General features: G+C 47.0%; 2 protein-coding genes across 10 annotated transcripts in view; both read right to left on the minus strand.

The window, feature by feature from the left end:
• GLE1 (GLE1 RNA export mediator) overlaps window positions 1–15,058 on the minus strand; it is a 36,393-nt gene extending 21,335 nt beyond the window's left edge. Inside the window, exons 1-3 of the mRNA XM_026457172.1 lie at window positions 14,838–15,058; window positions 9,623–9,844; window positions 3,650–3,760 (exon numbers count right to left, since the gene is read on the minus strand). Of these exons, the coding sequence (XP_026312957.1) occupies window positions 3,650–3,760; window positions 9,623–9,844; window positions 14,838–14,936 (432 nt within the window). The 5' untranslated portion in view covers window positions 14,937–15,058. The remainder of the gene's footprint in view (window positions 1–3,649; window positions 3,761–9,622; window positions 9,845–14,837) is intronic.
• A 3,351-nt stretch (window positions 15,059–18,409) lies between these two features.
• The window catches only part of ODF2 (outer dense fiber of sperm tails 2), a 53,883-nt gene continuing 45,508 nt past the window's right edge, over window positions 18,410–26,784 (minus strand). For 8 of the 9 annotated variants that reach the window (XM_026457177.1, XM_026457174.1, XM_026457173.1 and 5 more), the window contains 5 exons: window positions 25,321–25,479; window positions 23,520–23,620; window positions 21,442–21,604; window positions 20,875–21,000; window positions 18,410–19,639 (listed from right to left, as the gene is read on the minus strand). In XM_026457177.1, coding sequence (XP_026312962.1) covers window positions 19,451–19,639; window positions 20,875–21,000; window positions 21,442–21,604; window positions 23,520–23,620; window positions 25,321–25,479 — 738 coding nt within the window. In that variant the 3' untranslated portion in view covers window positions 18,410–19,450. Of the gene's footprint in view, window positions 19,640–20,874; window positions 21,001–21,441; window positions 21,605–23,519; window positions 23,621–25,152; window positions 25,480–26,784 lie in introns of those variants that run through there. The other variant, XM_026457181.1, reaches the window with a different exon arrangement.

A 26,784-nucleotide genomic window follows, 5' to 3' on the forward strand; every position in this document is an offset into this window, starting at 1 on the left:
TACAGACAGGGTTTTACCATGTTGGCCAGGCTGGTCTCAAACTCCTGACCTCAAGTGATCTGCCTGCCTCGGCCTCCCAAAGTGCTGGGATTACAGGTGTGAGCCACCACGCCTGGCCTGTGCTATAATGATTTTAAAACAGATCTGCAAATTGTCTGACAATCCTCACATCCCCTCTACTTCAACCTGAGCAGGTTACCCTGACTAATAGAATGTGGAAAAAAAATAGGCCAGGCACAGTGGCTCACACCTGTAATACCAGCACTTTGGGAGGCCGAGGTAGGAGGATCATGAGGTCAAGAGATCAAGATCATCCTGGCCAACATAGTGAAACCTCGTCTCTACTAAAAATACAAAACTTAGCTGGGCATGATGGCGCATGCCTGTAGTCCCAGCTACTCAGGAGGCTGAGGCAGGAGAATCGCTTGAACTCAGGAGGCAGAGGTTGCAGTGAGCCGAGATTGCGCCACTGTGCTCCAGCCTGGCGACAGAGCAAGACACCATCTCAAAAAAAAAAAAAAAATTAGGTTACATGACTTCTGAGACTTGGTTAAAAAGGCTTTGCAGCTTTGCCAGTATCTCTTAGGATGCTTGCTCTTGGAACCTAACCACCACGCTATGAGGGAGCCCAGGCCTGATGGAGAGGGTAGGAGTTCCAGCCAACAGCTAACCTCAACTACCAGACTGGTAAATGATGAAGTCTTTGAGATGACTCTAGCTTCAGCCACTGAAACCACAATAAATCCCAAATGAAAACCACCTGAGCCCAGACATGCCCCAGAAACACGAAAGACAGTAATGAATGCCAGTTATTGTTTTAAGCCACAAGGTAATGAATACTGCTAGCCAAAAAAAAATGTGACGTTCTTCTTCAAAAGAAAATGAATAAACTGTCCAGAAATAGCTAATCTGTTAGTATGGCAGCTAGTATTCCAAAACAATATGCTGGCACTTAGGAAATCCTAAAACTTAATAACCTTGTTTCTGATTATTCCCCTTGAATCTCTGATCTGATTACTAGCAATAAGGATCTTTAGATAATTGAGGAATCTCTATATCCTAAAAGGGATCAAGATGAACAAATAAACAACAATGAATCCAGAAGAATATGTTTATCAAGGAACACAAGTGAATCTGAAAAAGAGCTCTGAGTATAAGAAACAAAAATAAGATTCTCTGAAAAAGGAACAAGTGGAGAATACAAAAAAACTTATGAAAATTAGACATAATAAATACATATGTATTTTTTCAATTAACAGGTGGAGGATAAAATACAGAAATCTTCTAGAAAACAAAACAAAAAGACAAAAGGAAAATGAAAGTAAGAATCGGACATATAGAGGATTAATTTAGGCAATGAAGAGGTGAACTAATCAAGGGGAAAAATTTCCAAAAATGCAAGAAATAAATCTTTGATATCTGCATATTAGTCGTTTCTCACCATCTCCATTGCTACCACCCTACTCTAAGCAACCACCATCTTTCACCCAGATAACAACGTTCCAAATTTTTTTTTTTTTCTGAGATGGAGTCTTGCTCTGTCACCAAGGTTGAAGTGCAGTGGCCTGATGTCGGCTCACTGCAAGCTCCACCTCCAGGGTTCACGTCATTCTCCTTCCTCAGCCTCCCGAGTAGCTGGGACTACAGGCGCCTGCCACCACGCCAGGCTACTGTTTTGTATTATTAATAGAGACGGGGTTTCATCATGTTAGCCAGGATGGTCTCGATCTCCTGACCTCATGATCTGCCCTCCTCGGCCTCCCAAAGTGCTGGGATTACAGGCGTGAGCCACCACGCCCGGCCCCAAATATTTTACCTATTTCTCTTGTTTACTTCTGTCTCTCTCTACCACAATATAAGCTCTATGTCTACAATGTTTACTGCTTTATCTAGACCTAGAACAGCATCTAGCACATAGATGCTCAGCAAATATTTATTGACTCAATGACCAATGAGCAAGATGCTAGAAGACTTTCATTTTCTTTTTCTTTTCTTTTTTTTTGAGATAAAGTATTGCTCTGTTGCCCAGGCTGGAGTGCAGTGGCACAATCTTGACTCACTGCCACTTCTGAGGCCTCTCGGGTTCAAGCAATTCTCCTGCCTCAGCCTCCCGAGTAGCTGGGATTATAGGCATGCACCACCATGTCCAGCTAATTTTTGTATTTTTAGTAGAGATGGGGTTTCGCCATGTTGGCCAGGCCAGTCTCGAACTCCTGATCTCAGGTGATCCACCTGCCTCACCCTCCCAAAGTGCTGGGATTACGGGCATGAGACACCGCGCCTGGCCAAGACTTTCATTTTCTAAATTCCTGTACTCTGAAACATTTTTACAAAATCATGTATTGCTTTCCTAATTAAAAAAGTCATACAGGCTGGGCGCAGTGGCTTATGCCTGTAATCCCAAGGTGGGTGGATCACCTGAGGTCAGGCGTTCGAGACCAGCCTGGCCAACATGGTGAAACCCCATCTCTACTAAAAAATACAAAAATTAGCCAGGCGTGGTGGTGGACACCTGTAATCTCAGCTACTTGGGAGGCTCAGGCAGAACTGCTGGAACCCAGGAGGTGGAGGTTGCAGTGAGTCGAGATCACACCACTGCACTCCAACCCAGGCCGACAAAAGCAAGACGCTGTCTCAAAAAAACAAAAACGAAAAACAGGCCGGGCATGGTGGCTCTCACCTGTAATACCAGCACTTTGGGAAACCAAGGCGGATGGATCACGGAGGTCAGGAGATCGAGACCATCCTGGCTAACTCGGTGAAACCCCGTCTCTACTAAAAATACAAAAAATTAGCTGGGCGTGGTAGTGGGAGCCTATAGTCCCAGCTACTCAGGAGGCCGAGGCAGGAGAATGACATGAACCTGTGAGGCGGAGCTTGCAGCGAGCCAAGATTGTGCCGCTGCACTCCAGCCTGAGCGACAGAGCAAGACTCCGTCTCAAAAAAAAAACAAAAACAGAAACAAAAATATAATCAAATAAATTAATTAAAATAGTGCTGCTATTTTTTCAAGAGGCTTAGGTCCTGACTGGGCACAGTGGCTCATGTCTGTAATCCCAGCACTTTGGGAGGCTGAGGTGGGTGGATCACCTGAGGTCAGGAGTTTGAGACCAGCCTGACCAATATAGTGAAACCCCGCCTCTAGTAAATACAAAATAAAGTGGTTGGGTGTGGTGGTGCAAGCCTGTAATCCTAGCTACTTGGGAGGCTGAGTCAGGAGAAGAGTCTGAACCTGGGAGGTGGAGGTTGCAGTGAGCCAAGATTGTACCACTGGAGTCTAGCCTGGGCAACAAGAGCAAAAACTCCATGTCAAAAAAAAGAAAAAAAGAAAAAAAAGGCTAAAGTCCCATCTTCTCAGTATAAGCTTATCTAACAACCCCAGACCATTTCCAAATTTTGGAGAAGTAAATGGAAGCCAGAAAAGGCTAAATAATTTTCCCAAAGTCACATATAAAATAAAACAGCCAGGATCTGAAAGCAGACTTGATTTCAGAGCACTCACTCCTGACCTCTACATTACACTACCCCCCAAACTAAACAGTAGGTGGGAAGGGTGAGTAGCATACAGTGCCTATTCTTACGCCCTGGGGAACTGCAGCTAAATGTGGCTCGCAGGATCAAGCCTGCCTTCCTTCACGGGTTCACTTACTGCTCCTTTCATTCTGTGCGCCAGTTCGTACATTCGGATGCAGCCTTCCACTTTGATCCCCCGTGAGGATTGAAGTACCATAGATTCTGTGTGCTGGGACTCATCTTTGCCCTATATGAGTAGAAAATGGGAAAATAAGTAAGTTTTTAATATGATAAGCTTTAATAAGTTTTTAATTGGTGTTATCTCTTCTAGACAAAGACCACATGCCAACTGATGAACAACCATCAATAACAAGAACAAAAAAAAATTTAGGTCAGAGCCAGTGTGCTTTTCATGAATGACACTGACTTTGTTCTAATTGTTTTTTTTTTTTTGAGACAGAGTCTCGCTCTGTCGCCCAGGCTGGAGTGCAGTGGCTGGATCTCAGCTCACTGCAAGCTCCGCCTCCCGGGTTTACGCCATTCTCCTGCCTCAGCCTCCCGAGTAGCTGGGACTACAGGCACCCGCCACCTCGCCCAGCTAGTTTTTGTATTTTTAGTAGAGACGGGGTTTCACCGTGTTAGCCAGGATGGTCTCGATCTCCTGACCTCGTGATCCACCCGTCTCGGCCTCCCAAAGTGCTGGGATTACAGGCTTGAGCCACCATGCCCGGCCTCTAATTGTTTTCTTTAACAAATTGATGTTTGCGACTTTGGGTGATTTTTTGGGTTTTTCTATGTTTTTCTGGCTGCTTGTTTTACTCTGCACAGAAAATGTTTCCCCTTTCTTCAGATCAGTGTCCATTTGTCCTGGGATGGTTTGGATGGAGTATCCCCAACTCACATCCCTAAGCTTCCACCCTCCTGGCTTCAGGAGACAGCTGACTATCAAAGTACTCGATCCTCAGGACGGGCGCGGTGGCCCATGCCTGTAATCCCAGTACTTTGGGAGGCAGAGGTGGGCAGATCACAAGGTCAGGAGTTCGAGACCATCCTGACAAACATGGTGAAACCCTGTCTCTACTAAAAAGACAAAAATTAGCCGGGCGGGATGGCAGGTGTCTATAATCCCAACTACTAAGGAGGCTGAGGCAGGAGAATCCCTTGAACCCAGGAGGCAGAGGTTGCCTCAGCCTCCCGAGTAGCTGGGACTGCAGGCGCCCGCCACCACGCCCATCTAATTTTTTATATTTTTAGTAGAGATGGTGTTTCACCATGTTAGCCAGGATGGTCTTGATCTCTTGACCTCGTGATCCACCTGCCTTGGCCTCCCAAAGTGCTGGGATTACAGGCGTGAGCCACCATGCCCTGCCTTCTTTTTTTTTTTTTTTGAGACAGGGTCTTACTCTATCACCCCTGCTGGAATACAGTGGCGCTATCTAGGCTCACTTTAACCACAACCTTCCGGGCTCAAGGATCCTCCCACCTCAGCCTTCTGAGTAGCTGGGACCGTAGGCATGAGCCACCATGTTCAGGTAATTTTTTTGTAGAAATGGGGTTTCCCCACGTTGCCCAGGCTGGTCTCGAATGCTGGAGCTCAAGTATTCTACCTGCCTTGGCCTCCCAAAGTGATGGGATTCCACACCCAGCTTTTTTATTTTCATTAACACACCTGACATGGATATCTCCGAACTTTTCTGATGAAGCTATATGGGAATGCTAACCTAAGAATATGTTGAGTCCAGGGCTACCAGCAGCCATCTTGCCACCTAGTCTATCTCAACAATGAAACCAATAATTGAGAAATGGAGAGGCAAAGCCCTGAGTTTAGGTTACTAGATTGAGTCAAAAATAACATCAATCCTATGTGGGGGAGATGCTTGAAAAATAATAATAAATAATGTCAAGCAGAAACATGCAGAATGTAGATTTTCCCAGATCTAAGTGATTCCAAATGCACTGCTAGACTTCCTAGTTATATGAATTAAAACTTCCCTTAGTCCCTTATGCCAAACTGGGTTTTTCTAATGTAAATGCCAAAAATTCCTAAATAATGTGACAATCCATTACATAAAACCATTTAAGAATTTATTAGGTCAAGCGCAGTGGCTCCAAAGATTATGGAATTTTATACATGAAAATGACCTCAGGCTGGGCACGGTGGCTCATGTCTGTAATCCTAGCATGTTGGGAGGCCAAGGCGGGTGGATCACCTGTGGTCAGGAGTTTGAGACTAGCCTGGCCAACATGGTGAAACCCTGTCTCTACTAAAAATACAAAATTAGCTAGGCATGGTGGCGCATGCCTGTAATCCCAGCTACTCAAGAGGCTGAGGCAGGAGAATCGTTTGAACCCAGGGTTGCAGTGAGTCGAGATCGCGCCATTACACCCCAGTCTGGGCGACAAAAGCGAAACCCCGTATCAAAAAAATAAAGACCTCAGCAATTTGGCCTCGAATGAGATTTACAGATAAAGAAACTGAAGTCCACTGATCCTGCCAGTATTGTAGCATGCCCTCAGATTAGAATCTGCTGCCAACAAGCTGCTCATGAAAATACTTTTTAAAAAATCTAGGCCAGGCACAGTGACTCAAGCCTGTAATCCCAGCACTTTGGGAGGCCGAGACGGGTGGATCACGAGGTCAGGAGATCGAGACCATCCTGGCTAACACGGTGAAACCCCGTCTCTCCTAAAAAAATACAAAAAACTAGCCAGGCGAGATGGCGGGCGCCTGTAGTCCCAGCTACTTGGTAGGCTGAGGCAGGAGAATGGCGTGAACCCGGGAGGCGGAGCTTGCAGTGAGCTGAGATCTGGCCACTGCACTCCAGCCTGGGCGACAGAGCGAGACTCTGTCTCAAAAAAAAAAAAAAAAATCTTAATTTTTAAATAATTGATGTTCACAGAAAGTTGCAAAAATACATACAGGAAGCTCCTATGTACTTTTCACCCAGTTTCCCTCAATAGTAACGTCTTTCATAAATACAATAAAGTAACAAAACCAGTAAATTGATATTGGTACAATCCACAGAGCTTATTCAGATTTCACCAGTTTTAAAGGCATTCATTTGTTCTCCTGTACAGTTCTATGTAATTTCATAACACATAGATTCATGTAAACACCACCACACTCAACATACAAAGCTGTTCTATCACCACCAACTCCCCCATGTAACACCTATCTTTATAGCCACACCACTTCCTCCCCCATCCCTTATCTCTAAGCTATTCTCCTTCTCTATAGTTCTGCTAATTCAGGAATGTTAAATAAATAAATCTTCACTTAGGCCGGGCAGGTGGCTCACGCCTGTAATCCCAGCACTTTGGGAGGCTGAGGCGGGCAGATCACCTGAGGTCAGGAATTCAAGACCAGCTTGGCCAACATGGTGAAACCCCGTCTATACTAAAAGTACAAAAATTAGCCGGCCGTGGTGGCAGGCACCTATAATCCCAGCTACTCAGGAGGCTGAGGCAAGAGAATCACTTGAACCTGGGAGGCAGAGGTTGCAGCGAGCTGAGTTCGTGCCATTGCACTCCAGCCTGGGGGACAAGAGCGAGACTTTGTCTCAAAAATAAATAAATAAATAATAAATAAATAAATCTTTTTTTTTTTTGAGACGGAGTCTTGCTCTGTCGTCCGGGCTGGAGTGCAGTGGCCGGATCTCAGCTCACTGCAAGCTCCGCCTCCCGGGTTTCCGCCATTCTCCTGCCTCAGCCTCTGGAGTAGCTGGGACTACAGGTGCCCGCCACCTCGCCCGGCTAGTTTTTTGTATTTTTAGTAGAGATGGGCTTTCACTGTGTTAGCCAGGATGGTCTCGATCTCCTGACCTCGTGATCCGCCCGTCTCAGCCTCCCAAAGTGCTGGGATTACAGGCTTGAGCCACCACGCCCAGCCATAAATAAATAAATCTTTACCCAGACCTAGATTCTGGTTATATTTTAGTTCTAAAAAGCTTACAGTTTTTTTTTTACATTTAAGTCCATGATCACTTTGAGTTAATTTTTATATAAAATATGACATCTAGGTGGAGGTTCATTTTTTTCCCTAAGATGTTCAGTTGCTAAAAATATATATTTTAAAGTACCTAGACCTTTTCTGGCAACAACAACAATAACAACAAAATAAATAAATGTGTGTGTGTGTATATAAATATATACATAAATATATATAAATATACATATAAATATAAAATATATATATATATATATATATTTTTTTTTTTTTTGAGACTGAGTCTTGCTTTGTTACCCAGGCTGGAGTGCAATGGCGTGATCTCAGCTCACTGCAACCTCTGTCTCCCGGGTTCAAGCAATTCTAATGCCTCAGTCTCCCAAGTAGCTGGGATAACAGGCGTGCGCCACGATGCTAGGCTAATTTTGTACTTTTAGTAGAAACGGGGTTTCACCATGGTCAAGCTAGTTTCGAACTACTGACCTCAAGTGATCCGCCTGCCTCAGCCTCCCAAAGTGCTGGCATTACAGGTGTGAGCCACCACACCTGGCCACAAAGAATATTTTTTAAAGACTAATATTTTAAAAGATGAACTACTAGATAGAAAGAAAAATATACACTTTCTATGTAAAAACAAATAAACAAACAAACAAAAAAACTGGCCAGGCACAGTGGCTCACAACTGTAATCCCAGCACTTTGGGAGGCTGAGATGGGCGGATCACCTGAGGTCAATAGTTTGAGACCAGTCTGACCCACATCGTGAAACCCCGTCTCTATTAAAAATACAAAAATCAGCCAGGCGTGGTGGCACGCACCTGTAATCCCAGCTACTTAGGAGGCTGAGGCAGGAGAATTGCTTGAACCTGGGAGGTGGAGATTGCGGTGAGCCGAGATCGCGCCCCACTCAGGAGGCTGAGGCAGGAGAATCGCTTGAAGCCAGGAGTTGGAGGTTGCAGTGAGCTGAGATTGCATCACTACACTCCAGCCGGGGGACAGAGCAAGACTTCGTCTCAAAAAAAAGAAAAAAAAGGAAAAAGAAAATAGCCAAGCATGGTGGTATCCAGTCCCAGCTATTTGGAAGGCTGAGACAGGAGGGTGGATTGAGCCTGGGAGGTGGAGGTTGCAGTGAGCCATGTTCATGCCACTGCACTCCATCCTGGGTGACAGAGACAGACCTTAGCTCAAAAAAAAGGAGGGCGGTGAAGAAGACAACATGTTCACATATATTTGTATATACACAAACTATTTCTATATAAAAAAATAATTTTAAAAAACCTCCAAAATTTAACTTTTTTTTTGAGGTCCCTACCTCACTCTGTTGCCTAGGCTGGAATGCAATGACTTGATCACAGCTCACTATAGTCTCAAACTCCTGGGCTCAAGCGATCTTCCCATCTCAACATCCTAAGTAGCTAGGACGACAAGCTCGAGCCACCATGCCTAACAAATTTTTAAGTTTTTTGGAGAGACAAGGTCTCACTATGTTGCCCTGGCTGGTCTTGAACTCCAGGGCTCAAGCAATCCTCTTGTCTTGGCCTTCCAAAGCACTGGAATTATGGACATGAGCCATTGTGTTGGGTTCAATTTAACTTTTTTTTTTTTTTTTTGAGTTTAAGAGTGGAGGTTTAATAGGCAAGATTAAGAGAAAGGAAAACAGCTCTCTCTCTAGTGAGAGAGAGGGATTTCTGAGAGGAAATGGCCCCAGTTCAGCATTTTTAAGTGGGAGAAATAACAAAAAAACAAAGGCAGGGACAAAACAGAACCAGGAATAAGGTAAAATCTCCTACAGAACCAATGAGAGAAGACATGTAAACTTTCAGAGCAGGTATACATTTCACTCTAAGCCTTCCTCCAGCAGATAACACAAAAAGGAAGACCGTATCAGTTAAACAGATGCAGCGTTCATCAGAAAAAAAAAATAATCCAATTGCTCATGAAATTAGTTATACTATTCTGGGTACTAAGAATAGAGGGGATTTTTCTCCCTCTGGGTCTGTCTAAAGAGAACACTGAATGATGCTGTCAACATGCTCTCTACAAACAGCTACAACAATGAGTGATCATTATTTTCCCCAGGGCATGGGCACTGTCATATGACAATATTAAACATTTTGACTTTGCAGCCACCATGTCTTTTGTTTTAAGCTGATCACAACCTTACCTTGGTTCCATCTGGTGTTGCAGGGGAGGCTGGGGAAAAGGTGGAGCTTGTGTCAGTAGATTTGGGAACAAACGAGGGTTGGTCTAGGGCTGAAGCCGACGCAGAGGATGGCAAAGTCTCAGAAAGAGGTTGGTTCTCCTGCATATGGGGTAGGACGTGCTCTACCACCCATCCAGAATAAGAAGATAGCTTGGGAAGAGACATACATTCTTCTAAAACATCCTAGAGAGAAGAAGAGGGTTAAGCTCAACTTGCATGTCAACTGATCTCAGTATAATCCACTACGTGCCTTACTGAACATCTAGGAAGGCCTAAATAAATAAACATCAAAGACCCAAAGTAATGTATTAACAATCAGATGAAAAGAAAGTACAGTGGTTTCTTGATAATGACCTTGACTACTATCCTTCTAATGAAAATCAGACTAAATAACTCGTTAACTACAGAAAAAGGGACAATGCACAAAGACTGCCATTAAAGTATATGTGAAAGTAATCTAAAGCACTGAACAGAACACAAGAGGAATTCTTTTTTTTTTTTTTTTTTGAGACGGAGTCACACTCTGTCGCCCGGGCTGGAGTGCAGTGGCCGGATCTCAGCTCACTGCAAGCTCCGCCTCCCGGGTTCACACCATTCTCCTGCCTCAGCCTCCCGAGTAGCTGGGACTATAGGCGCCCGCCACCTCGCCCGGCTAGTTTTTTGTATTTTTTAGTAGAGACGGGGTTTCACCGGGTTAGCCAGGATGGTCTCGATCTCCTGACCTCGTGATCCACCCGTCTCGGCCTCCCAAAGTGCTGGGATTACAGGCTTGAGCCACCGCGCCCGGCCCCACAAGAGGAATTCTGAAGTAAGCTACTGTATACACAATCAGTAGAATGTCAGTCACTTAATAATGGGGGTAAGTTCTGAGAAACATGGCGTTAGGTGATCTTGTCATTGTGTGAACATCGTAAAGCATACTTACACAAACATAGATGTATATATTTTCTCATTTTTGAAATTAATTATTTTTGAGACAGGGTCTCACTGTTACCCAGGCTGGAGTTCAGTGACCTAATCATGGCTCCCTGTAGCCTGACCTCCTGGGCTCAAGCTATCCTCCCACCTCGACCAGTCTCCCCAGCAGCTGAGAGTACAGGCATGCGCTAATATATTCAGCTAATTATTTTTTCATTTTTTGTAGAGATGGAGTCTTGGTATGTTGCCCAGGCTGGTCTTTTTTTTTTTGAGATGGAGTTTCACTCCTGTTGCTCAGGCTGGAGTGCAATGGCACGATCTTGGCTCACCGCAACCTCTGCCTCCCCCGCCTCCCAGATTCAAGTGATTCTCCTGCTTCAGCCTCCTGAGTAGCTGGGATTACAGCCACATGCCACCATGCCTGGCTAGTTTTGTACTTTTAGAAGATACGGGGTTTTTCCATGTTGGTCAGGCTGGTCTCGAACTCTTGACCTCAGGAAATCCGCCTGCCTCGGCCTCCCAAAGTGCTGGGATTACAGGCGCGAGCCACCGTGTCCCCAGCCAATTTCTTTTTCTTTTTTTTTAAGATTTTGAGATAGAGTCTTGCTCTTTCACTCAGGCTGGAGTGCAGTGGCATGATCTCAGCTCATTGCAACCTCCATCGCCTGGGTTCAAGCAATTCTGTTTCAGCCTCCCAAGTAGTTGGGATTACAGGCGCCCACCACCACACCTGGCTAATTTTCGTATTATTACAAAAATTAGAGATGGGGTTTCACCACATTGGCCAGGCTGGTCTCGAACTCTTGACCTCAGGTGATCCGCCCACCTCAGCCTCCCAAAGTACTGGGATTATAGGCGTGAGCCACCACGCCCGGCCATTCTTTTTTTTTTGAGACAGGGTCTCATTCTGTTTCCCAGGCTGGAGTGCAGTGGCGCAATCACGGATCAATGCAGCCTCAAATTTCATGCTCAGGTAATACTCCCACCTCAGCCTCTCAAGGAGGAGGGACTATAGGCACCCACGACCACACCTGGTTTTTTTTTTTTTTTTTTTTTGGGATGGAGTTTCGCTCTTGTTGCCCAGGCTGGAGTGCAGTGGTGCAATCTCAGCTCACCGCAACCTCCGCCTCCCAGGTTAAAGCGATTCTCCTACCTCAGCCTCCCAAATAGCTGGGATTACAGGCATGCGCTACCACACCCAGCTAATTTTGTATTTTTAGTAGAGACAGGGTTTCTCCATGTTGGTCAGGCTGGTCTCCAACTCATGACCTCAGGTGATCCGCCCTCCTCGGCCTCCCTAAGTGCTGGGATTACAGGAATGAGCCACCACGCCCGGCACACCTGGTTAATTTTTTTGTAATTTTTGTAGTGGTGAGGTTTCTCCACGTTACCAGGCTGGTCTCGAACTTCTGGGCTCAAGTGATCTGCCCACCGTGGCTTACCAAAGTGCTGGGACTGCAGGTTTGAGACACCAAGCCTGGCCCAGCTTGAACTGGCCTCAAGCAATCGTCCCGCCTCAGCCTCCCAAAGTGTTGGGATTATGGGCATGAGTCACCACACCCAGCCTAATAATTTTTTAAAAAATGGAAACAGATATGGCTATGTGTATATACATCCTTAGTCGTAATAATGATCATATCTAGTACCAGATCTTGGTTTGTAAATATAATTTTAAATCAAAGGAAACCAGGGGTCTCTGCAGAAAAGGTAAGTTCCAGAGTTGGAGGTAGAAAAATATAAGATGAGCCTGGAACATCTTTGTATGAGAAAATAAGTACTGATTACCTATGATATAATACATAAATGAAAAAACCAGAGTAGTTGGGAGATTGCTACAATGAGCTAAAGTAAACTGATTAAGCAAATAAGTAAACATATTGAGAGTAACAGGAGCCAAACTTCTCACTGCTAGGTAACATATTTACAAAGATGGATGGGGTAAGATTAGATAGAAAGAAACGTGAAGTGCTGCGTTGGAAGTGGCATTTATCAGTATGAAGTCATGGTTTTATAATATATATGTACACACAAATAGTTACAGATAATACATAAATGTGTATGTGGTGATGTGTGTACATATTTAGAGATGTACTATTTCCTAGCTCTGTCTACTGAGAAGGCCTAGAAGCAATGGTACCCAATCAAGAATCTCAACATACTTGAGAATCTCAAGAATCTCAATCTCCGAGAACTTGGTTTGTAAATACAGCACCACCCTCCACTTCAAAAGAATCAGCCTCGGCCGGGCGTGGTGGCTCAAGCCTGTAATCCCAGCACTTTGGGAGGCTGAGACAGGCGGATCACGAGGTCAGGAGATCGAGACCATCCTGGCTAACACGGTGAAATCCCGTCTCTACTAAAAAAATACAAAAACTAGCCGGGCGAGGTAGCGGGCGCCTGTAGTCCCAGCTACTCCGGGAGGCTGAGGCAGGAGAATGGCGTGAACCCGGGAGGCGGAGCTTGCAGTGAGCTGAGATCCGGCCACTGCACTCCAGCCTGGGGGACAGAGCGAGACTCCGTCTCAAAAAAAAAAAAAAAAAAAGAATCAGCCTCTTTGGAGAAATAGCTGATTCCAGGGTTGAAACAGGGAAACTTGCACCTGGGACACCTTTTTGTGCCAAAAAGTAAAGAAATGTCAATGAAAGATGGAAACATGTCAAAGGAACACAGGAACCAACTTAATGAATCGTCCAGTAGCCAAATCTGGGACATTTTTCTTTTTAATTCTTATGAATACATAATCGTTGTACATATTTACAAGGTTACTTTTTTTTTTTTTTTGAGACACAGTCTCACTCTGTTGCCCAGGCTTGAGAGCAGCAGCACAATCTCGGCTCACTGCAATCTCTGCCTCCCGGGTTCAAGCAATTCTCATGCCTCAGTCTCTGGAGTAGCTGGGATTACAGGCATGCACCACCATGCTCGGCTAATTTTTTTATTTTTAGTAGAGATGGGGTTGCACCATGTTGGCCAGGCTGGTCTCCAACTCTTGACCTCAAGTGATCCGTCGCCCTTGGCCTCCCAAAGTGCTGGGATTACGGTCCTGAGCAACCACGCCCAGCCTTGCCTGTGATATTTTGATACAAGCTTACAAAAGCTGGGATATTTAAAATAAAATAAATAAATAATAAAAGTAATGGATTACAACTCACTGAATAAAACAGAAATCCATGAGTCCATACCAATATAACTAAACAAGAGAGAAAAGTAAGCATCTCCTGACAGTGGAATGCCAACTAACAAATGCAGAAGGAATAGTGGATATAAAGAAACAGGATCTGGCAACGTCATAGAGGTGATTGATTCATGTGGAAAACATCAATGAATGCTAAAGCCATGGAGGATGAAGGTTTGCCCAGAAAAAGGATACTGGTGTAATCTCCACAATACTTACCAACAATTACTAATGGAAAAATGACGAATTTTAAACGGAAAGACCAGGCAGATAACAACGTAACCAGGTGATCAAGATTAGCATCACCAGTGTTGGGATGGGTTGACATCTGTGTGCCTTCTGAGAAAGCCATGGCATCATTTCTGTAGTATTCCTGCCAAGACTGCTTAACCTTGGTCTGGTGGTTTGAAAGCACCTATGCTGGCAGACAACCTACAGAATGTAAGGTCTGTATTTTTCAAAACTGTCAACAACATAAAAGACAGGGGAATATTTTAGGATTGTTTCCTAAGAAGTCTGAGGATGCAGAACAACGTCTTATCTGTAGCTAACTAGCAGCGACTCGGGAATGGGAGTTCTGCCTTAACTCCCCGCATCCCTCCACTTCTAGTGCAGAGCTTTGCAAACACTAGGTACAGTGACCACGCCCCCATTCACTTTCCAGGTCTGCCAAATCAATCTAGAAATTTGGTCATTTCACTGGCAGCAACGGATTAGGTCGTGTCAATCGTTCGTCGCAAAATCTAGAGCTCCCAGCACATGAGACATGCGGTAACTGAGCCTGGGGCCAAGATTGCTTTGACAACAGCAGAGCGGAGAAGGCGCCCAACTGGCGGAGGATAGCAGTGAAGCCTTCAGAGCGCGGGGCACCTCTGAAGTCAGGGGAGCTCCCCGAAACGCTAAAATAAGCTGGAGAGGACAGAAACCCCAGGACAGAAGGATGTACACACAGAAGTCAAGAAATAAATGCAGGTTGTTAGGCTGCCCGGGTTCCCGGAAGCAGAACGTGCCAAGGGCTAGGGAGGAGAAGGGTTCGGTCACGAGCGGCCGGAAGGGCCTACGTCCTCCGGGGCCACCGCTCACCTCGCCCCGCAGCAGCCAGTCGCGGTAGTAGCAAAGGCGACCTTTGTCGGAACTGCGTAGAGCCTGCAAGGTCTCCCAGCAGCGACCCTCAGAAGGCATAGTTGGCTCTGGGGCAGCTTCTCCGAGGTGCCGCTTCTGACCAAACAAGCCCTCCAATCAGCCGCCGGCAAGGCCGCTCAGGCTTCCGCTTCCGGGGCGCGCGCGCAACACAGCCCCGCCCCTAAGGCTGCGTGCCCCGCCTCCAGCAACGCTCCCGCCCTCCCGCCAGTGCGCCTGCGCGGAGGAATTGCCTGTGACGTCACGTTCCGCGGAGGTAAGCACTACTAGCTCAGGATCTCCGGGGCTGCAGAAAATTGGTCTGTGCCTTGAGACTGTGCAGAAACTGGAATCCTCACACACTGCTCATGGGAATGTAAAATGAAGCACCTGCTGTGGAAGACAGTCTGGCAGTTCCTCAAAAGGTTAAACAATTGCCATTTGACCCAGCAATTCTCCTAGGTAAATATATATATAAAAAATACACCAAAGAAATGAAACCTATGTATATACAAAAACTTGTCCATGAATGTTCACAAGCAGTGTTATTCATAATAGCCAAAAAGTGAAAGCAACCCAAATGTCCATCCATTGGTGAATGGATAAATAAAATATAGTACTATGTGTGCAGTTCCCGAGTTCCCCCGCTTTCTGTGCGCTGACCAAGTATCAGAGTGCCTTGATCGCCCTGTGACCCAGCCAGTTGCAAGTTTTTTCCTGCAGACTTGCAACCAAATACGGGCCTTGCATATCCCCAGGCACTAATAAGGATATATAAGTTGTTGCCCAAAACGCTGAAACTGACCCCTGCCTTAAGCCAAATTCCATAAACCCTTATATAAACTCCACACCCTGACCCCTCGCTGGGTATGTACCTAGGTGAAACACCTCTTCTCTCTTGCTATCTGTCGCGAGAATTGCTGCAGCCCACTCTGTAAGTTTTCCCTAATAAATGTTTTGGGTTTAGTGCTTCTTTCTTGAGACAGAGTCTTGCTCTGTCCCCCAGGCTGGAGTACAGTGGCTCCATCTCGGCTCACTGCAAGCTCCGCCTCCTGGGTTCAAGCGATTCTCCTGCCTCAGCCTCCCGTGTAGCTGGGACTACAGGCGCCTGCCACCACGCCCAGCTAATTTTTGTATTTTTAGCAGAGATGGGGTTTCACCGTGTTGGTCAGACTGGTGTCGAACTCCTGACCTCAGCTGATCCACCCACCTCGACCTCCCAAAGCACTGGGATTACAGGCATGAGCCACTGCGTCTGGCCATAGTGCTTCTTTGGAATCCCAACCGGCCTGTTTGGCAGGAGGAAACACTATCTACATAATGAAATGTTATTTGGCCATAAAAATAAAGTACTGATGATACACTGCAACATCAATCTTGAAAGCATTATGCTGAGAGAAGCCAGTCATGAATGGTCACATGTTAGATAATTCCATTTATGTGAAATGTCCAGAAGAGACAAATCTATAGAGCCAGAGAAGCTTATGACTAGTTGCCAGGGGCTGGGGGAGGGGAATGGGGACTGCTAATGGGTATGGGGTTTCTTTTTGGGAGTGATGAAATTGGTTGGCTGGGCGTGGTGGCTCACGCCTGTAATCCCAGCACTTTGGAAGGCCCAGGCAGGCGGATCACCTGAGGTCATGAGTTTGAGACGAGCCTAGGCAACATGGCAAAACCCTGTCTCTACAAAAAATACAAAAATTAGCCGGACACAGTGCCATGCATCTATAGTCCCAGAGGCTGATGCAGGAGGATCCCTTGAACCTGGGAGGCAGAGGCTGCAGTGAGCCGAGATGGTGCCACTGCACTGCAGCCCGGGTGACAGTATTTCGAAAAAAGAAAAAACTAGATCTAGAATTAGATAATGGTGATGGCTGCACAACTTGGTGAATATACTACAAACCACTGAATTATACATACACTTTATCTTTTCGAGACAGAATCTCGCCACGTTGCCCAGGTAAGAGTGCAGTGGCGTGATCTTGGATCACTGCAACCTCCACTTCCTGGGTTCAAGTGATTCTCCTGCTTCAGCCTCTCAAGTAGCTGGGACTACAGGCATCCACCACCACTCCCGGCTAATTTTTGTATTTTTAGTAAAGACAGGGTTTCACCATGTTGGCCAGGCTGGTCTCGAACTCCTGACCTCAGGTGATCCACCCACTTCGGCCTCCCAGAAGTGCTGGGATTACAGGTGTGAGTGGCCATGCCTAGCCTATATATACACTTTAAAAGGGTGAATTCTAGGCCAGGTATGGTGGCTCATGCTTGTAATCCCAGCAGTTTGGGAGGCCAAGGTAGGATTGCTTGAGCCCAGGAGTTTGAGACCAACCTGGGCAACATGATGAGACCTGCCTCTACCAAAAAAAAATCCAAAATTAGCCAGGCATGGTGGTGTGCACCTGTGGTCCCAGCTACTCAGAAGGCTGAGGCAGGAGGATCCCTTAAACCCAGGAGGTTGAGGCTGTAGTGAGCCATGATTATGCCACTGCACCAGCCTGGATAACAGAGGGAGACCCTGTTTCAAAAAAATAAAAGGAGTGAATTTTATATGAATTATATCTCAATAAAAATAGAATGAGTCACAGTTGTCCAGAGATGGCCCTAACTGGGACCCCAGACTTTCTGACCCTTCCATTGTCCACCACCTCGTGAGATCTCAGTTTGAGATAGGGAAGATTCTCTCTAGAGTATGAGCAATGTGAACATTTTTCATTTTCTGAGTTTTTTAAAATTCCCTGGACTTCTTGTAATAAAAATATTTTAAAAGGAAAAATTGTTGGAAGAGTCCCAGCAAGGGACTCCAAGAAAGGTTACAGAGCAGTGCCCTGCACTGAGGTTTTCTTTAGTTTGGGAAAAATAATAATGAGTTATACAGATATATATACATGTTGGTGGAAGTCTGTCAATTGTCCTTTCTTGGGAAGGCCTTTCACCTATTATAAGTTCATGTCCATTTACATTAAGAGTGTGAAAATGGGCTTGGTTTTTTGGCAATGGTAGCTAGAATTACCTTCGTTGGAAAATCTGAAAGCTGGAAACTATAAATATCCTCAAAATTTGGTGGAGAAAAGAGATTTCTGGTCTTTGAAATCCAGATGCCTAGGTGGATTCAAGAACACAGAGAAGGCTGGGTACAGTGGCTCACACCTCTAATCCCAGCACTTTGGGGGGCCAAAGTGAAAGGTTCGCTTGAGCCCAGGAATTCAAGACCAACCTGGGCAATGTGGTGAGATCTGTCTCTACAAAAAATAATAGAATTAGTTGGGCATGGTGGCATACGCTTGTGCTCTCGGCTACTGTGGAGGCTGAGGTGGGAGGATTGCTTGAGCTAGGGAAGTCAAGGATGCAGTGAGCCATGTTCCCGCCATTGCACTCAGCGTGGGTGACAGAGACCCTGTCTCCAGAAGAAAAAAGAACACAGAAGAAATTCTCTAGAGTTGAGTTAGAGTGGCTGAGAGTTAAGAAGACTGGACCAGCCAGGCTAATACTAGCTAGAATCAGAAGGGCAGAAGTTAGCATGGTACGAACAAAAATGGTGAACAAAAATGGCCCAGATTCTTATTCAGAAACCAATTCACATTTTAAAAATATATACTGTACACTATCCCATCCTCTTCCTAACAGCTGAAGTGATCTACCCTAAAACACCAAGCAATCCTTCTTACAGTTTGTTCCCTCCTGACAGTTCACTGATTATAATGTGAAAGCACCAACCTGAGCTAAAATGAAATGAAAGCCCGATGTTTCAGGCACCAAGTACTTTAAAAATGTCTGCTGGCTCTCCTGCAGCATTTTACTTAATCATTTTTCAGACGAGGGATGAGGAGTGGTTGGGTAAAGGAAATCATCAAATGGAGCCTTAAATAACTGATTATAAAAGCTTTTTGTAAAATCACACAAATATTTCAAGAATAAATGCATTCTGGAGATACAAACCAGGCAAAAAGAAACAAAAATCAATGAAATTGGCATTACACTGGTAAAAGGCCAAATGGACACGAGCCCTCGAGGGTCTATTGTGAAGTGCTTGGGGGCAAGTGGCCTCAAAGAAACTCAGGAGTGAGAGGTTTGCACTGAGCTTGGGAAGGGAGCCTTGGGAAAACACCACACTTCTGAAATCAGAGAAAAAAAAAAAAAAGCAAGTGATGGTGCTCACAGCCCAGGATGACCTCCTGCTGGTTTAGGTCAGAGAAAACCTGAGAGAGAGATTCCTAAAACAATGAGGGTTGTAAGGGGGCTGGTGGAAAAAATCCAGTGGAAATACTTTCTCCGGAAAGGAGGGAGCAAAGTCATGGTAAGTTAAAATCTGGTACCCTACTGTAGTAGTAAACTTAAGGCCTGTTGAGGAAATTTTAAAACTTCCATCAGGTGACTGTATCAGGGAGGAGAAAACCAAGTGCTTCCTGCTTCACCTTCTGCTGCTTCTGGGACTTTTCTAGAGCTAGTACCTAAGGACAAGACCCTGAACCCATTTTATCACTGGGAGAGGAAAACCACCAGGCTTCCCAGCTATGGCTTGGCAACTCCAGAGTTCCCACGGCTTCCGTCAGGGCTCCAGGCCCTGATAGGTGGCCTCAGGCAGGAGGAGATCGGGAGCGGATGGGAGAGCTGGTCAAGAAGGTGGTATAGGGACCATCCCCAAACACGTTGGCGTATGATGATTTGAGGAACTGGACATAGTTCTGCATGCTGCGGTTGGTGCTCTCGGACTGCTCCAGGCGATCTTTCAGGTCTTGCAGCCGGCTCTGGTAGCGGCGATCCGCCTATGAGGAGAAACAGAGCATGGGTCCGCTGTGCGGTGTCCAAAATAGAAATCCATGGAGACATAGGGACTTTCTTAGGAGTTGCCAGGGGGTTGGGGCGGGGGGGCAAGTGCAGAGTGACTTCTAATGGGTATGGGGTTTCTTTCTGAAAATATTCTAAGGCCAGACACAGTGCCTCATGCCTATAATCCCAACACTTCGGAGCCCAGGACAGAATCATCACCTGAGCCTGGGAGTTCAAGACCAGCATAGGGCTGGGTGTGGTGGCTCACGCCTGTAATCCCAGCACTTTGGGAGGCCAAGGTGGGTGGATCACAAGGTCAGGAGATCGAGACCATCCTGGCTAACACGGTGAAACCCCATCTCTACTAAAAATACAAAAAATTAGCCGGGCGTGGTGGCACATGCCTGTAGTCCCAGCTACTCGGGAAGCTGAGGCAGGAGAATGGCATGAACCCAGGAGGCGGAGCTTGCAGTGAGCTGAGATCGTGCCACGGCACTGCCACTGCACTCCAGCCTGGGTGAGAGCGAGACTCCATCTCAAAAAAGAAAAAAAAAGACCAGCACATGGGCAACATAGTGAAACTCTATCTCTACAAAAAATATAAAAATTAGCTGGGTGTGATGGTGTGCGCCTGTAGTCCTAGCTACTCAGGAGGCTGGGGTGGGAGGGCTGCTTGATCCCAGGAGTTTGGAGCTGCAGTGAGCTATGACAGCACCACTGCGCTCTAGCCTGGGTGACAGAGTGAAACTTGGTCTAAAAAAAAAGAGTCTGGGTGCAGTGGTTCACACCTGTAATCCCAGCACTTTGGGAGGCCAAGGTGGGCAGATCATTTGAGATCACGAGTTGAAGACCAGCCTGGCCAACATGGCGAAACCCCATCTCTACTAAAAATACACACAAAAAAGTAGCCAGGGATGGTAGCGCATGCTTGTAATCCCAGCTACTCGGGAGTCTGAGGGTGGGGTGGGGATCATATGAACCAAGGAGGTGCAGGTTGCAGTGAGCCGAGATCGTACCACTGCACTCCAGCCTGCGTGACACGTGGAGACTCTGTCTCTAAATAAATAAATATCTACCCAGGATATCCTTAAGGGATAGGAAAGTGATTGGAGAAAAATAAAACCACGTCATATTCACAAAAACAGTAACAACAAAACACCTTGGCCCACAGGCCCCACAGAAGCTAGCTCTGCTGCCCACTCTCCTAGCCCGGCCCACCAGCCTGACTCACATCGTCACGGCTCCGCCGCAGCTGGCTCAGTTCAGTTTTGGTTCTGCTCAGCTGAGTCTCAAGGTCCAGGATTTTGCTCTGGGCTGCTCGCTCCTTGGACAGCGCGTGCTCCTTGGTTTGTTCCACCTGCACATTCAAAGGCCCAGATATGAGGCTGGTTTACTGGACATGGGGAACACTTGGCAAAGAGAAGGCTGGGCCCCTCCCACTATCTGGTCTCACAGATAGCACTTGCACATCATTGTGGACTGTGTCCTCTAGAATGTTGGGGCAGGAACTAACTATGGGGACGATGCCTGCCACCCAGCTTTGCCTGCCCTTTCCCAGTGCTCCAGGAGTCACCACCTAAGATGTGGTAAGCCTATGTGAAGCTCAAGAGGGTAGTGAGTAAATGAGCAATCATCAGATATCAAGCATTGAGCCCTCTACAGTGAAAATGTGATCCTTACAACTAATTCATGAAGTGGGTACAACTGTGTGCCCGTTTTTCAGATGGAGAAATAGGCTGAGAGGTTAGGTGATTTGCCCAAGGTCACACAGCTAGTCACTCATGAAATCGGGACTGACCTGCCTCCTCGCATCTTCAATGGCGCTCTCCAACTGCCTTGCCAGGGTCCCGCATTCACGTGTTTTCTCCTCCAGCCGCAGCTGAGACTGGTGGATTGCCTCTTCCCTCTTGGCAATCACCTGTAGGAACTCGATATTCTGGGCACTGGTCGCCTCCAGTTTCCTAGGTGGAAGCACTCAATCAGATCCTGGGCATACCCCAACCTGTCATGTTCCACCCCGCCAGGGGGCTGCCAGCCTCTCCTGGACTGGGGATCTCATCATGCCAAGAATCTCCAAGGAGCCACAGGAATAAGCCAAAGAAATCTGCAGATCAGCAAGGTGGCCAAAGACCTGTGCAGCTGGTGCAACTGGTTAGAGAACAGAGTGAAGGGTGGGAACGCAAGCAGAGACTGACCGTGGACCGTGTTAAGTGTGGATAGCATCGCATGGAACACAGCAACTTGCAGCTCAGAAAAATGGCATCACTATTATCCCCACTTTAGAGATGAAGAGACCGAGCCTCAGAGAGGGGAATTCATTGGTCTGAATTCAGCACAGCTGGCAAGTCTGTAACCAAAACCTAAGCCCTCAACTTCTGCTGTTCACTGCTGCCTCCCACAGCAAAGGGACTTCAGCTACACCACTCAACATCTTGTGTGACCAGCCATAGGGCAGCTGTGGCCATTCTAATATACACACACTGTCCTCAATGCACTTCCAGGATGCCTTCCAATTTAAGGAGCTCTGCAGGGCCTGCAGGATCTAGCTGCATTTCCAAGGCCGGGAGGGCAGAGCAGAGGTGGAGCTTGGAAGGAGCCCACTTGGTTGTAGCCTCTTTGCAAGTGCACTGGTCACCTGGGGCACTTAGGGCCTCCTAGGACCTCAGGCACCTTCACCTCTGAAACTAAGGCTGGGACCAGGGCTGGAGGACTCTTGCCCACCTCTTACAGATGCTCATATAAGCTCTCAAGGAAGACAGTCATGGGTCTAAGTCATGCTTTGCCAGGTACCAACAGTGTGATGCTGGGAAAGTCACTTAACTTCTCCCCAAGCTCAGTTTCCTCATATTTAAAACTGGGATAATACCAGCTAACTAATAACATATGCTAAGCTATCCTGAGTGCTCCTCTATGCCAGGTAACATGCTAGGACCTTTACCAGGATTGTATCATTGAAGACTCACACTACCATGAAAAGATTATTATCAGCCAGGTGTGGTGGCTCCTGCCTGTACTCCCAGCACTCTAGGAGGCCTAGATGGGTGGATTGCCTGAGCCCAGCAGTTCAGGAGCAGCCTGGGCAACACGGCGAAACCCCTTCTCTATAAAAAATACAAAAATGAGCCAGGCGTGGTGGCGTACGTCTGTAGACCTAGCTACTTGGGAGGTTGCGGCAGGAGAATCGCTTGAGCCGAGGAGGTCGAGGTTGCAGTGAGCCGAGATTGCACCACTGCACTCCAGCCTGGGTGACAGAGTGAGATGATTGATTGATTGATTGATAGACAGACAGATAGATATAAATTAACTCTACCTTGATCCTTTCCTCAAAAAGAGGAAATTGAGCTTCAAAGGAATTAAATGATTTGCTCAAGATCACAATGCCGGTAAGTGGCAGAGCTGGGCCCCAAGGCCAGGGCTTCTGATTCCCAAAGCTGTACCCTTCACCTCTGACTGCCTCCAACAATCCGTAAATAACAGAGAAGGGTCAGATCAGAAAGGTCTTTGGAAGGCTGACTGGCAAGAAAGGACAGAAAAGAGTGGGGAAGTGGCTCCACCACAGTATACTGGCTGCTGCATTCAAACTGGGCCCTGCTGGCATGCTTGGACCAGGCATGCCTTTTGGGACAGGTGGTGCCTACAGGTGGGCTGATCCTGATCACGCTGTCATGGAGTGTCTCCCCAGGCTGAGAGGCCCCCTTGCTCTCTCCCACAATGCTTACCACTGAAAAGGAAGCAGCGTTTTCTCTGAGGTCTGCCTAGTACCTTCCAGGGCCTTGAGTCCCTCAAACACTTCCGCACACTAAGCAAAAAACAGCTAAGTGGCTGAAAGTCTCAGGTCCTAGGAAGAGGACAGAGATGGGACCAAGTGCCTCTAACCTCTCCAGTTCATCCACCTTCAGACTCAGCTGTTTATTTTCCTTCTGGGAAGCCTGATGTTTCTCTCTCGCCATCTCCAGCTTGTCCCCCTGGTGTTCGATCTAAAATGACAGGAACACAGACTGGTTTACAAAGGAATTTCCCGCTAGAGCCCTCCCCTCTCCCTATGACCTGTTGTCCACACCCAGGAAAGGGGTACAGTGCCCTCAGCAGGCGTCCAAGTCTCAACGCACAACCTAGAGGAGAAAGGACAGCAGGGATAGGTTAGGCCCAACTCCAAAGACAAAAGGCTCTCCCCACACTGGGAGAAACCAGGTTTGATGCTAAAGAATGACAAAAATGCTTTCTTGATCAGGGGAGGCCACTCAGAGAGGCCCAGCTAGGATCCAGGAAAGACATGAGAAGGCAGAAACAGCTGACAGGGCTAACTGGCCCATACAAACCAACCAGAGAGCTTTACCTGTTATGTTGCTGGTACTATTGATCTCAAACTCCTCTTAACTGGGGACAAGTGCAGGCAAGACCACAGGAAATCTGTCAGTCCTTTTGAGTTGGCAAGTTTGAGAATGTACCCAGACCCAGAGGACTACTTTATGCAGAAGCCTCAGCTATCAGGGCTAAAAGGCCCTGAGAATGCTCAGGTTCAACGGAGAAGGCAGGCACTGTAAGGTTACAGTACTGAGAACATCGGGTTGGGAACCAGACAGAGCTGGCTGGGTTCCAATCCCTGCTTACTAAGTACTAGCTCTGTGATGGTAGGGAATTACTTCTCGCTATGCCTTGGGCTGCTTTCTGTAAAATGGGGAAAATAACACATGCACCTCACAAAGTTCCTGATGGAATTAAATGAGAGAATGCAGGAACACAAAAGAGGTGCTCAAAAAATGGTAGCTCCTTTTCTAATTATCACAAGTACACATGTCAGGAGTGGGGAAGGGGCCAGCTGGGCGCAGTGGCTCACACCTGTAATCCGAGTACTTTGGGAGGCTGAGGCAGGCGGATCACACGATCAGGAGATTAAGACCATCCTGGCTAACACGGTGAAACCCCGTCTCTACTAAAAATACAAAAAATTAGCTGGGCGTGGTGGCTCACACCTGTAGTCCCAGCTACTCAGGAGGCTGAGGAAAGAGAATGGCGTGAACCTGGGAGGCGGAGCGTGCAGTGAGCCAAGATCGCGCCACTGCACTCCAGCCTGGGCGACAGAGCGAGACTCCATCTAAAAAAAAAAAAGAGTGGGGAAGGGGCCTTGCCCAAAGTCATGCTGCAAATGAGTGGTATATAATTTCCTGGACACTGTAGGACACTGTAGGCATGGTTCTAGTAACCCAGAGACAGACTGCTTCTGGGAGAAAGGGACTGCTTGCTTCTTTCGGGACAGAATCTCAGGCAGTGAATCTGTTAAGAGTCAGGAGAAGCAGCTGAAGCAAGAGAAAGAGAAAAAGAAATTCTACAGCTCGGTGTCTGCTAGCACCTCCCAGCTGTGGGTGTGGAGCTGAGGACAGCAGCAGAGCATACAGGCAGAGGCAGGCAGAGGCAGCAGTCTTGGGTGGCGGCAACAGCAGGAGGGCCCAGTGACTCCACGCAAATGACGGCTCCTATAACTACAATCACTTTGTGCAAACACATGGCATTTGGCACACCAGACTTTTATTTCACAGCACTGATGATAGCTCACTCCTTTTAAAAAGCGGCAGCCAAGAAAAAGGAAGTAGTCCTCCCTTAGGGGGCATGCAGCTCATCTTGGTATGCGGGCCCCTGCTCGGGTCAGTTCGTGGGACCCTTTCTGCCAGTCCCTTACCCGGCTGCGCAGGTCTGATATGATGGCTGTGAGGTCGATGTTCTTCCGCTCATAGCCCTGCAGTTGGTCTTGGCACTCAGCCAGCTTCGCCTCCGTGATCTTCAGGATGTCAGGGAGCTGCTGCAGGTCAGCCAGCTGAGACTGGAACTGCCTTCGTGCCTGAAGCAGGAAGGAAAGACCCACAGTTGGGAAAGGCCTGGCTCCTAGTGGAGCCGGGCAGAGTCCTTTAGAGTTAGGGCAGGGCTGACACAGTCCCCAGTGGAGGATCCTGCAAAATCCACAGCAGAAGTGTGGCCTACACTCTCTGCTGGCCACTGAGCAGGTGGCTTGCCATTCATTTAGTTATCCAGTAACAATGGCAACCACACAGTAAACACCAAGACCCAGGCGTTGTACCAGGGGATCTGCACACTTGCTCATTTAATTCAGACAACCTGTAAAACAGGTGATGCTGTCCCCATATTAAGGATAGTAAGGATCAAGAGAACTAAGTCATCTGCCCAAGGTCATTCAGCTACAAACTGGTAAACACAGGATTAAAGTCTAGTCTAACTCCAAGCCAAGCACAGTGGCTCACGCCTGTAATCTCAGCACTCTGGAAAGCCAAGGGGGGCAGATCATTTGAGGTCAGGAGTTCGACACCATCCTGGCCAACATGGTGAAACCCCGTCTCTACTAAAAATACAAAAATTAGCTGGGAGTGGTGGCACATGCCTGTAGTCCCAGCTACTTGGGACGCTGAAGCAGGAGAATCGCTTGAACCCGGGAAGTGGAGGTTGCAGTGAGCCGAGATCACGCCACTGCACTCCAGCCTGGGTGACACAGCAAGACTCAGTCTCAAAAAAAAAAAAAAAATTTAAAAAGTCTAGTCTAACTTTAAAGCCCCTAGGAAAGCAGTCACAATGCTACAGGTTAGAGGGAAAGGTGAGAAATATCTGGTCTCAGTCCATCCTTGTACTTAACATGGAGACTGAGGATCAGAGAGGAGCTTGACTTGCTCAAGATTATGAAACAAATTAGTGGCTGAGCCTGGACTCAGCCCATCTCCAAGGTAACCATTAAGATAATCTCCCTGCTCTAATCAGCCAAACCATCTGTAGAAGAATAAGGCTTTTTGGGAAGAGGATGGGAGACATATTTTCTGGTTGGTACGAAATAAAGACACCATATAGAATGAAATAGGCATGCCAAAGACCTGGCATAACTGTAGGTTTCTGTCTACTTGGACACTCCATTTTTTTTTTTTTGAGACAGAGTTTTACTCCTGTTGCCCAGGCTGGAGTGCAATGGCACGATCTCGGCTCACTGCAACCTCTGCCTCCCAGGTTCAAGCGATTCTTCTGCCTCAGTCTCCCAAGTAGCTGGGATTACAGGCATGTGCCACCATGCTCAGCTAATTTTGTATTTTAGTAGAGACAGGGTGTTTCGCCATGTTGGTCAGGCTGGTCTTGAACTCCCGACCTC

This window comes from Piliocolobus tephrosceles, chromosome 14, assembly GCF_002776525.5.
Source record: "Piliocolobus tephrosceles isolate RC106 chromosome 14, ASM277652v3, whole genome shotgun sequence".
Taxonomy (NCBI): domain Eukaryota; kingdom Metazoa; phylum Chordata; class Mammalia; order Primates; family Cercopithecidae; genus Piliocolobus; species Piliocolobus tephrosceles.